The following is a 15,661-nucleotide window of genomic DNA, read 5'->3' on the forward strand; positions in this document are numbered from 1 at the left end:
TGACAAGCAAACATATACATTCATCCACTTTAATTGTGCATAGACACATTCTTAATTATTCCAATTAATAGCTCATCACAATCATTACAAAAACATTGTGGAGGAAATGCATTACAGTGGTCAGATTACAAGAGAAGTGAGACCTATCTAAAACTGTGACTTGATGGGGACAAAACACAACTGTGAGCCCAATTGTGTGGTTTTGTTGGGGTGTGGAGGACCCTCGGTACAGTCCTGAGAAAGTACATTTCCTTTAAATTTAGTTGTTGTGGCATCTTTCTCTCTTCTGTGTGTCTTCTATTCACGAATTGTAGAAAAGTTGGCTCTTCATGTGACTGGACCGATACTGGATCTCGGTCATCACAACATTCTCCAACCAGTTTAGGACCTACTGGATGAAGGCCAGAATGGGGATCAGCAGGCACAGCGCGGTGGGCCACCACGGACCTAATCCTGCAGCGCTGGCCACAGAAGGATCAGAAACTGATTCAGTGGTGTTTCCAGTGCTAGCCTACACCAAAATGAAAGAAAAGTCAGAATATGCAAGCGAACAATACCGAACAATTGTTACCGAACAATTTCTGCCTGATCTGAACCTCATAAATAATGTTTGTTGCTGTAACCAAGTTTAGTCAGGTTGATTTTGCTATATTTAATAATAATTTTGTTTTCAAGAAAGCCAGTTAATTTTAATGTTAATCCAGAGTGCCTTAGGATACCCTTCCCCATTTTTTTTTTTGTAACAGTGTATGTTATATTAATGTTTATTTGGAGTAGCTGCTTAAAAATGCACTTTATGTGGTAGGCCTATTATTATTGTTGTGGGTATATTTTTAACCAATGATATTGACACTTATTGAATTAACAGACACTATAATGTAATGTGTATAAGTAAAAAGTAAATCCACTCCGGCAAAAGACCCAAGCTTCTGCGTCTACACGTTATAAAGAGAAGTGGTGACACCTTTCTAGTATAATCTACATTTTGCATGCACATACAACTAATTATTACCAAATATATCATAGGTTAATAAAAATTTATTAACAAAAGGATCAATGATAAATGAGAAAGATGGGGAAAATGCTAGAAGAACTTCTAATGCAAGAGATGAACAAATCATATTGCCTACCTGCTGAGTTGAACAAAGTAAGGTAATCAGTATCCCAAGGCACAATATCAATATTTTATTCATTTTTATGCTGCCTTCTTCCAGATACGTTTCTGTGGGGAAGAGAGTCTGTGTTTAGTGATGCCGAACAGGAAGGGAGTTTTATTCTCACAGTGGTTGACATTTTTGACGTGTTTAAACACCTACCCACCAGTTTTTGGAGGAGGATCACATCCTCTGTACAGAGACTTCATCTCTGTCTGAGGAGATCTCAAAATAAAAGTTGTGCTTTCAAAAAGTTCTCTAATAGATTTCGATCTATACTTCCGTTTTCTACTCTACATACTAGAATCTAAAGCATTACTAATACTCGGTGTAAAGAGAAAACTCATTAATACCAAATTGAATAAAAGATGACATACAAGAAATACAATCATCCACTTTAATTGTGCATACAGTAGAGACACATTCTGAAATTGGTTACATTGATCATATTCATAGTAAAATTTTGTAGTACACAATGTCATTATAGAAATGGAAATTAGGCTGTTATTTTAAATGCATAGTGATTGATGATTTAAGTAGGCCTAGTTATTTAACCTACTTGACCTAAATCACATATTTTGAGTCTAGGAGAAACAAACTCTTCCAAGAGAAGTTGCCATTGAGTATGTGAGCCCTCCCTAAAACAGTGACTTTTAGACAAAACATGACAAAGAGCCCAAGGGTGAGGTTCAGTTGGAGGACCCTCTGTATGGGGTTGCAGGCAGCAGATGTATTCATTTTCATTAGTTAAAAATCCACTTTAAAATGAGCTGTTGTGCGTCATATCTTTTTGAACTTTGGAAAATTTGCTCTTCTGTCCATTTCGCCACTGTCTCAGTTTTGGTCATCTATGGCGAACACTCTCCATCCATCAGGATCTACTGTGGATGAAGCCCAGGGTGGCTGCTGGGATCAGCATGTACAGTGTGGTGGACACAGGACCCAATCCTACAGCACTGGAATTTGTGGAAGGATTAGAGCCACTATCGGACTTCTGATCAGAGCTCACCTAAACCAAACATGAAGAAAGTCAGAAAATAGTACCTGTTTTTGGGGCTTGTAGATGCATTTTGCTATCATTATTTATTGTAGTGAATTATATAGATGCAATGAAAAACATGAACACAGTAAACAATTAGTGAACAAATCCTGCCATCCTCTTCTAAAAACCGAAGACAATAAATGGGGGAAAAAAAATCATAGTGCCTACCTGTGTTGTAAATGGTATGGTTATGATCAGCACCGCAAAGCACAATATCCAAATTGTATTCATTTTTGTGCCTGTGTTGTCTTCTTCCAGAGAAGTTTACTGCTGGACCAAGGGTCTGTGCTCAGAGGAGGCACGACAGAAACTTTTATTCTCCAAGTGACGTCAAAAGCACCCGCCCAAGATTAGATTTAGCTGCAGGTAAGATCTCCAAAAGGGGGAGGAGAATTAGCCCCTTGGCTACATTGACAAAACAAGTAGGTAGGCCTACACTACTCAGCACAAGTGAATAACAAAAACTGTTTTGTTTAAAATATATTGCCCCCAAAAAAGCTTACGTTTAGCTAACTGGGGATCACCGAATTAATATGATATTGAGATACAGTTAGCTGTTTATGCAACTGACCCCAGGTTGTGGTGTAGGCTACACATCTTTTCCCTGTCAAAGCTTTAATGACTTAGAAGAGAAATTTCTATTGTTAACAGCTACCTCAAAATGAGCATTTCCTGGACTAAAGGAACTGAACTTGGAATTACATACATTTAAACATGATCATTTTGAGGTAGCTGTTAAAATGATTTGCATTTGGCGGATGTGTATCGAAAGCAACTCATTGCAAGGTACACATTTTATTTTATCAGTTTGTCTCTGTTGGAGCAATGGAATGGGTTTACATGAGGGTTACTGGTAGGCCCAACTCAAATATATAATTATTTATTCATAAAAATCGCGTTAAGATGTATGTTTCAAACATGACTTAATAAAACTGGGCTGTTTTACTCTCGACTGTGGGCTACACTATATATCATTCTAGATGTAATGGGCCACAAAACCTATAGACGTGCAAACCGGTATTACAACAAGACATGACATAATCACGTTGGTCCACTTTGGAAAACGTGTAGATGTCACGGTTTAACCCCCTCAAACGTGAAACTTACACGTTTACGTTAACACGTTCCAGTGGAGAGATACCCGGATATTATTCTACACGCAATCGCCTCTGCCATAACGACCTATTGGTTTTCATTAAACCGAGAAAAATTGAATTTTGTTTTATTGAGGCTCACTGAGAAATGTTCTTATTTAAAATGCAAAAAACTTTTATTATTTTCAAGGTGAAAAGGATTCATTTGCCTTGATCCACGCCGGGAAAAACGTCTAAATGTCACGTTTAATGAAGTAGCTAATGAGTAAAACGTCTATTTTTCCGGCGTCCCCCAGCTCCTCGTTTATGCTCCTCGTCTATATAATATATAGCTTCTCTATATATTATATTATGCTATTATATTATATTATGCAAGGTTCTCTATATGATATCTATGAACGCAAACGTGTAAGTTTCACGTTTGAGGGGGTTAAACCGTACATCTACACGTTTTCCAAAGTGGACCAACGTAATTATTTCACGTCTTGTCGTGATACCGGGTTGCAACATTAGTGACCCTACAGCGCCCTCTTCCGTTTCAAATCCGCAGTCACAAGAAGAAAAAGCCGTTTTCGTTTTATGTGAATGGTTGAGAGAATGTCTCCTCCTGGCTTCCGTAGTTCCGTCGTTTCTGTCATTCCGGTTGCGATCGAGTGCCGCCCATGCGGAGGAGGAGGTCACATCCCATAACAAACTCTCACCCTGGTCGGAAATTCACCTGTCAGAGTCCCTCATGCTGCTGGTTCGGCGTTCGGCAGTAGGTTTCGGCGGTGTGGCTCGATGGGGACTCCGCTGTCTGTGCTCCGGAGACGCTGCGGGCCGGTACCGGGACACCGTGTTGCTGCCCCGCACTGACTTCCCCATGAAAGTGAACGGGCCAAACCTTCTAGAACGAGAGATCGAGATCCAGCAGGTGAGAGTGTCAGATTTAACAGCATATCCAGGACCTGCCACATGCAAACTGAGCGGTTCTGTTTTGTTGCGTTCCCAAATCACACTGAATGACTAAGTTCTGACAGTTCTGCTGCACTTCTATAGCCACAATTCTCTTGTTTGTCTTGTGTTGGTGTTTGAACTTTTTGTTGTGTTGTTCTCCAGAAATGTGGTTTTGACCAGCTGTACACATGGCAGAGAGAGAAAAAAGCTAAGAAGGTGTACTGCCTTCATGATGGACCACCGTATGCCAACGGGGACCCTCATGTTGGGCACGCTCTCAATAAGGCAAGTTACCTCCTGTCAGTTCATTGTCACACAAGTAGTTGTTCCTGGATCCACATCCTTCAAAGACATCATACAATAATATCCCCAAACCTATATGAATGAAGATACACTCTCATGACCTTCATAATATCCCATCAACGTCTTTGTGTGATCTCTCCTGCAGATCCTCAAAGACATCCGGAACCGTTTTGAAGTGCTAAAAGGCAGGCTGGTGCACTATGTGCCCGGCTGGGACTGCCATGGGCTGCCCATTGAGCTCAAAGCACTGGGAGACCTGGGAACCAGTGGGCTGACTCCTCTACAGATCAGACAGAAAGGTCAGGAAGTCACGTATAATGAATGTTCTGGTGAAAAAGTCATTTGTTTTAATATTAAAAGCTTATGTGCTATTTTGTGCTCTCCGTTTAGCCCGGGAGTTTGCAGAGAGGGCCATCTCTCGGCAGCGTGCTGCGTTCCAGCGCTGGGGCGTGATGGCCGACTGGGACAATTGTTATTATACTTTTGATGGGAAATATGAAGCGGCCCAGCTTAAAGTCTTCCTGGAGATGCACAACAAGGTGAGAGAAGCTCTTTCTGTACAACACAGCTTGACATGTTTGTCTGACATGTCTTCAAGGTTAAGAGTTAAGAATAGGATTTTTAAAATATTTTTTAAAGAAGCCTGGCTGCATTTACTTGATTAAAAAAAAAACAATATTGTGATATATTTTTACAATTTAACAATAATACAATCAAGCCCAGTAAGGAAGCAAAAATAACTGCTATAATCAGTTCTCACAGGCTCTATGAGTAGCGGCTTCATGGACAGCAGCACACATGTTCCGAAATGAGTTGCTTATTACGCTTCAACAGTGTAAAATCACTTGTTTTTAAACCGCAATGCTTAAAAACGGATACAAAATGATAAGCTTTCATGACCGGCCGCACAGCAACGTCACATGCAATACAGTATTTCAAAACAAAACAAAAAAATTGTACAGTCATTTTTATTTAATGTTAAGGTTAACTTTTGATCAAATGTCAAATGATAAAAAGTTCATCCTTGCTGGCTGAAAGTATTAGTTCTTTATTATTTTGCTGACCCCAAACCTGTACTTACCCTCATGTCATTGAAATGATTCTCACTTTCCCCTTCTCTTTGTGTACAGGGGTTAATTTATCAGGACTATAAGCCTGTTTTCTGGTCACCATCATCCAGGTAGTAGAAGCTCAGTGTTTGCAGCATTACATAAAGACCTTGCTGCCTTGGTTTTGAGTTTTTATATGGTATATTTTTCTGCTGTATTTGCCTCTGTAAGGACTGCACTTGCAGAAGCTGAGCTGGAGTATTGTCCAGAACACGTGAGCCGTGCTCTGTACGTCACTTTCCCCCTGCTCACCCTGCCAGCCAAACTCGCTTCCATAGCAGGTGTGTGTATATGCTGTCTATACCTGTGCCATGTGCTTTATACAGATTACCTACACAGATTTAAAGTTACGTTCCTATTTCTGATGTCAGTATCTTCGTCTGTGATTTAGAAAGTTGGGGTCGTGTGTCTGTTTTGATATGGACGACCCAGCCATGGACTATTCCAGCCAATCAGGCAGTGTGTTACATGCCCAAAGTACAGTAAGTCACACACACTTGTGAATCTGTGGGATGAACATGATATGATTTCATGGAAAAGTTCATGATCCCATGCTTTTCCTCTTCTCAGGTACTCTGTAGTGAAGCGAGCTGATAATGAGCAGCTACTCCTAGTGGCAACCGAGTGCATGAACAACCTCGCCTCTATACTGGGGACAAATCTGGAGAGTTTGGCTACGTTCGCAGGTAGATCCACTGTTGTTGGCCAAAACGATGCCTTCTGAACTAAACTGGCCTAAGCATTTATCTGCCTCTCTTTCTCTCATCTCCAGGGTCAGATCTTGAAGGTGGAGTTTGTCAGCATCCCACAATTCCTTCAAAAGAAGTGCCTTTGTTGCCGGCTAATCATGTGACCTTGACTAAGGGAACTGGATTGGTCCACACTGCTCCTGCTCATGGCATGGAGGACTACAGTGTTGCAACACACTTTAATCTGCCAGTAGTACGTCACCCACACCTGTACAATATATGCTGGAATAGGAAGAATCTTGGGTTGTTGTTGATTTTAAACTTGCTGTCTCTCTCTCTCTTTCTAGGAGTGCATGGTGGATGAAGAAGGCAGGTTTACAGAACTTGCTGGGGCTGAACTGCAGAATAAATCCGTAATGACTGAAGGCAATGCCACAGGTGAGAGAGAAAGATGGAGGAAAGTGAGAATATTTATATAAATATTATATATCAAAATGAATGTAACTAATGGTGTGTGTGTGGACAGTAATCTCAATGTTGCAGGCAGCGGGAGCAGTTTTGAAGGAGGAGGACTGTGTCCACAGTTACCCGTATGACTGGAGGACCAAACAGCCAGTCATTACCAGAGCCAGTAAACAGTGGTTTATCAACACAGGCAGCCTCAAAGACAAAGCTAAGGTGAGGCAATATACTCTGCAGCTGGATGAAACCCATCAAAATATGTCTGGGTCATATTTTGCAGAATAATACAGAAAAAACCCTCATTCGCATTACTGTACTGTGAAAAAAAAAATCAAGAATGTATTCCTAATGGTGTTTTTTTTTATTGCCTTAATTGGTCATTATTCACCCCCAAATATTTATTGTTATATTTGTTTCAAGTAAATTATGCATGTTCCACAGTGAGACTTTTTTTATTTATTATTATTTTGCATAGCTAGTAAATGATCATTACCATGATGCTGAAAAAAAATCATTCTCATTATTACTGTAATGTGGAGTAAAGTAGGAGGACTGACATTTTTTGCATGCAAGAAATTATATATAAATTGTCGTGGAAATAATGTGTCAATGCAAAAAATGTCATGATCCTCCTAAAATAGTATTAATTGACTTAAGTGTGTTAAAAGTAACTTTTTATTTGTGAGTGAGAGAAGTGAGCGTATTTCACATTCACACTTACTTGGACATGTTTTTGTCAGTGCACATTCTGCATTTATTCTATTCTTTTTTTTTTGTTACTTTTCTTAGAAGTATTAAACATTTAACCGATTTCCTAGTAAATTTCCAGTTATATGTTTTCTGCATAAAATAAACTGTGAGTGTGTTTGCATAGGACGCCCTCCAGAAGGTGCGTGTGATACCTGAATCGGCTAGGTCCAGTTTGTTGGCGATGTTGGACAGAAGAACATACTGGTGTATATCTCGGCAGAGGAGCTGGGGCGTCCCCATCCCAGTGTTCTACCACAAAGAGACAGGAGAGCCACTCTTAAACAAGTATATACTTACACTGTCATAGACATACTGAAGAAATGCATATAAACTGCAAGTTTAAGAATTCCCTCCTTCTTCTTCAGACATTCAGTTACACACATCGCTAACGTTTTCTCTGAGAAGGGAAGTGACAGCTGGTGGGCGGAGCCAGTGGAGACATTTCTGACTCCAGAGGTTCTTCGGAAGGTACTTTTCCCCTACATTTTCATTCAAATGTTCTGAGTCGGTAGGATTGTGTTTTTTTTTTTTTTTTTGTGTGTTTCTTCTTTTTTTTTTAAAGAAGCCTCTTATGCTCACAAAGTCTGGATTTATTTGTAATGTTGTAAATATTGTAAAATATTACAATTTAAAATAACTACTTTCTATTTGAAAATGTCATTAAACTATTCCTGTGATGGCAAAGCTGAATTTTCAGCATCCATACTCCAGTTTTCAGTGTCACATGGCCCTTTAGAAATCATTATATGATGTTTTGCAACACAAGAAAAATGTCTTATTATCAATGATGAAAACTGATACATTTACGTTTTTTTTTTTTCATGGAAACTGCTAAAAAATTTTTTTAGCTTTCTTCAATTTTCTTCATTTTAAAAAGTCTTTACTATTACTTTTGATCAATTTAATGTGTAATTTCTAATTATTATTACTATTATTTTTTTTTTAAATCTCACTGACCCCAAACTTTTGTTTATGTTTATGCCACAAATACTCTTTAGTGCAAAATGAAATGTAAACTAGTGAATAAAATTTAGTATAAGTTCTAAATTGTTTGTGTGTTTTGTCAGAGTAAAGCAAGTGCACTATCTGATTATGTGCGGGGTGAAGATGTCCTGGATATCTGGTTTGACAGTGGTGTCTCATGGGCCGCTGTACTACAGGGTGAGTCATCAAAGTGGTCCCTATCAATACATGTATTTCTGGTTATTTAAGCAATCAATAAGTATATTGTTGATTGCTTGTCTGGGGTCCTTTGGTATGCTTTGTTGCATTGTAGTGTTATGTCACTTCTCTCTCTTTCAGAATCAGACCCGCGTGCAGACTCGTATGTGGAGGGGAAAGATCAAATCGGCGGTTGGTTTCAGTCGTCGCTCCTCACCAGTGTAGCTGTACGAAATAAAGCCCCTTACAAGTGAGTAATTAAAATGCATTTCTATCGTCACAAAAGAGTTTAGCATTGTATTGGATATGCGTTGTTAATGTATTTATTGCTGCTGCTGTTGCATGTGTATGTGACCAATACATATGTTAAAAAATATACCAATCACCTACCTTCTGTGTGTATTCAGAACTCTAGTGGTCCATGGATTTGCTGTGAGCGAGAGAGGAGAAAAAATGTCCAAGTCTATAGGCAACGTGGTCGACCCAGATGTTGTTATTAATGGAGGGAAGGTGAGATACGATCAACCAATGCTAGAATTAAATGATGTCATCCAGTCAGTGTTTTCAAACATCCATTTCTCTCTCTCAGGACTTGTCCGTCTGTCCTCCATATGGTGCTGATGTTTTGAGATGGTGGGTTGCAGAGTCGAACGTGTTTTCTGAGGTTCAGATCGGACCGAACACACTGAACGCTGCTAAAGACAGCATCAACAAGGTCTGGCACATATCAAAGCAGTCAGTGCTAATTTTGAATTCACTTTGAGATTCTTACATATATGCTACTGTTTTAAAGTTTAAGTAAGGTCTGTAAGATTTATTTTTTTAAATGAATAATTTGATTCAGCAAGGATTCATCAAATTGATCAAAAGTTAGAGTAAAGACATTTATAATGTTACAAAAGTTTTCTTTCAAAACACTGTTCTTTTTAATCTTTCTGTTTATCAAAGAATCCAGGAAAAAAAATTGTCCGTCTACTCAAAAAATAGCACAACTATTCAACACTGATTAATAATAAGAAACTGTATGCAAATAGAAAAGTAATTTCACAATATTATATTTTTACTGTATTTTAATCCTTTGTAAATTTAAATTACATTTTTCCGAAACATCTTAACGACCACATATTTATGAACAGTAAGTATAGATCGAAGTGTTTATGAGATAATGACCTCTCATTAACCTGCCATTCTCTGTCACCAGCTGAGGAACACACTGAAGTTTCTCTTGGGGAATCTCCAAGGATTTGATCCTCGTTCCCAGGCTGTGGACACTAAACAAATGCACTACATAGATCAGTACATGCTACACCTGCTCAGAGAGTTCAGCATGAAGGCGAGTCTAAATGTTAACAGGTTACAATGTTTGTACGGGCTGGGCTTAAACCAGCTGTCCATTGTTGTTGTGTGTGCTGTAGGTAACTGATGCCTACAACGAGTTTGACAGCGGCCGCGTCATCCGCCTGCTGCAATCCTTTGTCACTAGAGAATTATCCAACTTCTATTTCAGCATCATTAAAGATCGGTAACCACTCATTCAATTATGTAACTTTCTGTTCGAAAATTAAGCTATTTTTTTATGCTCCGAAGCAAAACGTCTCACTCACTGCCTCTCTCTCAGGCTTTATTGTGACCCTGAGGACTCCCTTGGTCGGAGGTCGTGTCAAACGGTTCTAGAAGAGATTCTGGATGGAGTGAGTCGCTCTATCGCTCCTGTCCTCCCTCACCTCGCTGAGGAGGTGTACCTGCACTCTCCTGGACATGATGGTACTCACCCAATTTTTGTGCAACTGATGCTTTACAGCTACAGACTAGCTACCTCACTGTAATGCTTCTCATTACTCTCTCTTTGTCTGTAGAGGGGGACACTTTGTTTCGTAGTGGCTGGATTAAGACCGATTCTGTGTGGCGGAAACCAGGACTGGAGGAAGCAGTAGAGGGCGCATGTGCTATCAGAGATTCCTTCCTGTCGTCTATTCCGGGACGTAACGCTGCTGAGTATGACCTCATCATTGCCATTGAACCCGGCCTGTTCTTTGAAATCATGGAGGTACATCATGGATTCAGAAATTCATTTAAATTTTTGCTTGCGATTTGTCCGTTTAGAGCAGAAGTGTCAAACTCGGCTCCTGAAGGGCCACTGTACTTCAGAGTTGGAGTTGAGCTCCAACCCACTTGAACGAGCTAATCAATGTCTTCAGGATTACTAGAAACTTCTTGGCAGCTGTTTTAGAGATGGTTGGCACTGAATACTGGAGGACAGTGGCCCTCCAGGAATTGAGTTTGATACCCCTGGTTTAGACCAAATCATAACAAATGGCAGACAGGCTGAATGAACATGCAAATCAATTTTTTGACAGTATGTGGCTCTTTTATAGATACCAGGGTAACCCCGTACAAAGTCAGCAGATTGCGTGTGGCCCTGCTTATAAGTTATCATATCATGCAAAACTTTATACTTTGTTATACTTTTATTTATTTATAAAAAATTATACTTTGTTCTCAAATTGTTAATGTTAACAATGTCAGCATTGCGTGACTACATGTTTTCGCATGGGTCTGGTTGCAATCTCTTTTTTTTTCTGTAGCCACTCCGAAGTCCGAACGAAGTCTTTTGCATTTTACAGCGGGTGAATCTCTAGTTGTCACTGATGATTGTGGTTTGAACCTTTCTGGATCCCTCCATCAAATTGTTAAGTTTAATTATATCAAGTGCTGTGAGAAAAGGCTATAAATCTCCACCTCCAACATCCTCACGCAATATAGCGTATACTAGCCGAGACTCTTTTTTTATGTGTACTAATGTGACGTAATGACGCAAAGACATGCTCGAATTTCCCGTGGTAATCCACAAGGACCAATGGAATTAAAAATATTATTATAAACTTACCGCTTTGAATCGAGCTAAGGCAAGCAGATAGTTTTGAAGACTGGCTGATTATGTATTTTGTCAAATATGTGTTTTGGATAATTTTTTAACACACAAAAAAGCTGCTGACTGTAGCTTTAATAACAAACATTTGTATTGGTATGAATAGAGATAATAGATACTTTAAATAGATAATAATTGTGCTTCATTTGCTTGCGCCTACATTTTATAAGTTGTTTTTTTCCCCCACCCTTTTCTGCCAGTCTCTTCAAGAGGAGCCCACTTCCACCTGCTCTCAGCTGACAGAGCTCATGATGGCCTCACGCACGACGCTGACAAACTCCCTCCCGCGGGATTTGTCATCGGATTCTGTCACAAGCACAGGAAAGTTCCTCATCAATCTGGAAGGTGAGATGCTTTAAATTACCCAGTGTTTCTATCACAAAAACTAAAGGTAAAGGTAATGGTAAAGGATTTTTATTGTCATTCCAAACCATGGTACATGAGCTGGAACGAAATTAGATACTGAGGTCCGGTTAAAACCACTCACAAATAAATAACTAAACTACTCATCAATAAATACAATAGATGCAAATAGCAAAGCATACAACCCATATATATAAACTAAAAAAGGTTCACTAACACCAATGAATGAAATGAAATGAAATGAATGAATGACTTAAATCTTTAGCACTTCTAGTTCCAACCTGCAGCATACACTCACCTAAAGGATTATTTACATTTACATTTAGTCATTTAGCAGACGCTTTTATCCAAAGCGACTTACAACTGAGGACTAAACCAAGAGGTCACAGAAGAATGGGCCGACTGATTCAAGTTGATAGAAGAGCAACTTTGACTGAAATAACCACTCGTTACAACCAAGGTATGCAGCAAAGCATTTGTGAAGCCACAACACGCACAACCTTGAGGCAGATGGGCTACAACCGCAGAACACCCAACCGGGTACCACTCATCTCCTCTACAAATAGGAAAAAAGAGGCTACAATTTGCAAGAGCTCACCAAAATTGGACAGTTGAAGACTGGAAAAATGTTGCCTTGTCTGATGAGTCTCGATTAAATGCCACGGCCTACCTGAGCACTGTTTCTGACCATGTCCATCCCTTTATGGCCACCTTTTATCCATCCTCTGATGGCTACTTCCAGCAGGATAATACACCATGTCACAAAGCTTGAATCATTTCAAATTGGTTTCTTGAACATGACAAGGAGTTCACTGCACAAAAATGGCCCCACAGTCACCAGATCTCAACCCAATAGAATTGAGGCAGTTCTGAAGGCGAAAGGGAAATTAGTTTAAACTGAACTGATCACCTGGAATGCAAATAGATAGCATTCAGAACATGACACATTCTCGTCTGCACGTTTTCTGCACATTTTAGTTTCCTTGCTGGTTGGTTTAAAATACTCTTACAGCCTTTCTTGAGTGTGCAGGACATTACATCATTTCTTTATTGCAACATAATCATATACTTCCAAAGCAAAGGCAGGAACTAAGTTAAACTGATTGAAGAATTAACAAAAGTATACATCTTCTTAAAACACCTTCTTTGCCACTCTTTTAAGTAAACATTTCATTCTCCAACACAATTTCTGAATAAACTTCAAAATACTTTTTATTTTTTATTATATTTATATCTTGCCTTATATTGGGGCTTTGAATGTTGTGTTGGACAATGCTGTCACAAAGGTTGAGAACCACAGGTTTAGATACAATTGGCAACATTTGGTTTTCATTTAGAAGCAGTTAAACTAAACTTAAACTACTTCAGAAACAGAAAATTAATACAATTCCTAGAAATATTTCGGAACTCTAAAGTAATTGGGTATTGATCTGCTTATCTGTGTGTTCTGAAGGGGGAATGATTCGTGAAGAGAGTTCATACAGCGTAGCCGCGATGCCCACCTCTCTCTCACGCTGTCCGAGATGTCGGCGATACACAGCAGATGAGGCAGACTGCCTCTGCCCACGATGCCAAACCGTGCTGGAAAATACCAAGTAATCACCCTGACTGTTGCCATGACTACTGCCCACCCACTTGCCCTCCTCCTCCTTTGTTGAAAAAGGCTACAAGGGCTACCATGGACCAGTATGAAGCTGCTATTGTAACAGACAGAAAGTTGTCTGAAGTTGTGGGAGGGGGGTAGCATGATACTCAGGGGTCGGACAGGAGACAAACTGTTATAAAAGAATAAAGCAAAAATTTAGAAGGAAACCAAACAGGAAATTCTCAACTGAGAAAACGTATACAAAATCCCATTTCAGATCATGCTTACAATATAAGCTCTGACCTGGGATCTGTGTTAAGTTGACAAATTTAACAGTGCAGTTCTCTGCTACAGGTTTAAGCCAACTTATTGTCAGTACGTTGAAAAGAGCGTTTGTATATGTCAATTTGAGCTTGTGTGAGGTGGAAGGAAGGTTTGGTTGAACACGTTTAACTGTACTTTCTGTATATTCAAGTCATTAGGGGGTATATTTTATTGTGACATTTTGCATTGAAGATGTACTTAACATGCAGAAGCAATTTGTGAAACCATTCTTTGTGACGTCAATTGAATGTGGCAGTTTTATCAAAGAGTGGCTTTACAAAATGTAGACATTCATTCTGCTATTTTCATAAATGAGGCTCTGTGCGAGGAGAGTTTTTCAATTTTAGTTTCTCTGTTTACCTGTAAATTATGCTTTATGACATGAGTTTTATTGCTATGCCAATAAACAATGCATACAGAAAAAAGATAATGTCTCTTAATGTGAATCTTCATGTGTTCACTCACTGTCATGAAATTTAAATCTTATGTTTACATGGACTGTAATGTTTAATTGGCCCTAAAATATCTATTTTATTGAATTGTGTGAGAACTAATACTTTTTTAAAACCAGCACGTTTGAACCTCAATGTTCCTCATATTTGATGAACACATTAAGGACATGTTGCTGATAATTTAATGCTCCAGTTTCATTTTCAAGACAATAAGCTGCACAACAGTTCTCGGAAATTATCTTTAATTTTGGTAACATGTAATATGAGCAGCCAGGCACAGCTGGTACAGGTCTGCATAAAAGGTCAGCACTACAGAAGAGGTCTTTCTTTTCTCTCACCTTGCAACCACACCTAAAGTTGAACATTTAAAATAAACATACATTAACAGATGACATTTTAGTGCTTGTTGACTAATAAACAGCACCAATTAGACATTACAGACACATTTAATTGGCAGAATAAATGAACGAGAACATCTAAAATTTGAAATTTTAGATGTGAGGGGTATATTTTAGAAAAATATACCCCTCATGGTGTTTATACACTGTAATGTTTTGATTATACTGATTAAAGCACAATATTATTTTAAGGCTTCCTTGTAAAGAACGCCCTTCTTTAATTACAGGACTACTGTATATTTACATTTTACTGTACATTTTAGTGACAGACAGGAAAAAAGATTAAAGCCTGATAAATTAAGCAGATTAGTAATGATGATGATGATGCATTTATTTAGGCTGCTGACTGGATGGTTATCCAGGTCTTTAGGCTCCTGGGAAGGTTTTTGAGTCTGGAATATTTAAAAACATGAATCTCATTCTTTCTCCTCCAATGCATTTCTCTATATCAGGGCTCTTCGTGTAAAGAGTCCACAGCATCCAGCAGGTGGAGGGCAAGGCTATACTGGGCGTGGTTTTCGGGGAGCATCTCGACGACTTTGTTGATCAGTTGACTGCTCTGAGACAGAAAATGGAGGCTCTAGACACTTCCAGAGCTGAGATATTGAGATATTTATAATGGCATAAATGCTACGTGGGATCTCAATATATGAGCTCAGGAAGGGTTTAGAGCCTCCATTTTTGCATTCAGGTCTAAGTCCCATGGCCCTCTATCAGAATCAAGAGTTTCAAGAACATTGGAGTAACTTATTTTTTCGCATCAAAAAAACCCCTAAAAAAAACGAAAGGGTTTTTCTCAAAACTCTGGATTATGATAGAGGGCTGTGAGACTTCGACCTGAGTGCAAAAATGGAGGATCTAGACCCTTCCAGAGCTGAGATATCGAAATTCATAATTTCGACCTGAAAAA

At 39.1% G+C, this 15,661-nt stretch overlaps 1 protein-coding gene and 1 long non-coding RNA gene across 2 annotated transcripts; one reads left to right on the forward strand and one right to left on the reverse strand.

Annotated features, from left to right (window-relative positions):
• Positions 1-15: 15 nt before the first annotated feature.
• Positions 16-2,510, reverse strand: LOC120495291 (uncharacterized). Its single transcript, XR_005626026.2, has 3 exons — positions 2,365-2,510; positions 1,131-2,163; positions 16-511 (listed from the first exon to the last, which is right to left on the reverse strand). It is a non-coding gene; the product is annotated as an uncharacterized LOC120495291 (long non-coding RNA).
• A 1,400-nt stretch (positions 2,511-3,910) lies between these two features.
• iars2 (isoleucyl-tRNA synthetase 2, mitochondrial) lies at positions 3,911-14,331 on the forward strand. The gene is made up of 23 exons (XM_039694134.2): positions 3,911-4,203; positions 4,389-4,511; positions 4,675-4,828; positions 4,920-5,068; positions 5,660-5,709; positions 5,810-5,919; positions 6,030-6,120; positions 6,209-6,324; positions 6,411-6,580; positions 6,675-6,765; positions 6,854-7,005; positions 7,664-7,824; positions 7,905-8,007; positions 8,607-8,700; positions 8,842-8,950; positions 9,108-9,210; positions 9,290-9,415; positions 9,902-10,033; positions 10,116-10,222; positions 10,319-10,464; positions 10,557-10,747; positions 11,830-11,974; positions 13,446-14,331. The coding sequence occupies exons 1-23, from the start codon at positions 4,024-4,026 to the stop codon at positions 13,589-13,591; spliced, it is 2,949 nt and encodes a 982-aa protein (XP_039550068.2). The 5' UTR covers positions 3,911-4,023; the 3' UTR covers positions 13,592-14,331.
• Positions 14,332-15,661: the final 1,330 nt, after the last annotated feature.

Source organism: Pimephales promelas, chromosome 15 (assembly GCF_988280905.1).
Source record: "Pimephales promelas chromosome 15, fPimPro1.hap1.1, whole genome shotgun sequence".
NCBI classification, from domain to species: domain Eukaryota; kingdom Metazoa; phylum Chordata; class Actinopteri; order Cypriniformes; family Leuciscidae; genus Pimephales; species Pimephales promelas.

Bases quoted from the DNA above. Each gene is read 5' to 3' on its own strand.
- iars2 (XM_039694134.2), top strand. From the start codon at position 4,024: ATGCTGCTGGTTCGGCGTTCGGCAGTAGGTTTCGGCGGTGTGGCTCGA. The intron at 6,121-6,208 runs GTAAGTCACACA...TCCTCTTCTCAG, and splicing joins TGTTACATGCCCAAAGTACA to GTACTCTGTAGTGAAGCGAG. The intron at 9,416-9,901 runs GTCTGGCACATA...CTCTGTCACCAG, and splicing joins CTAAAGACAGCATCAACAAG to CTGAGGAACACACTGAAGTT.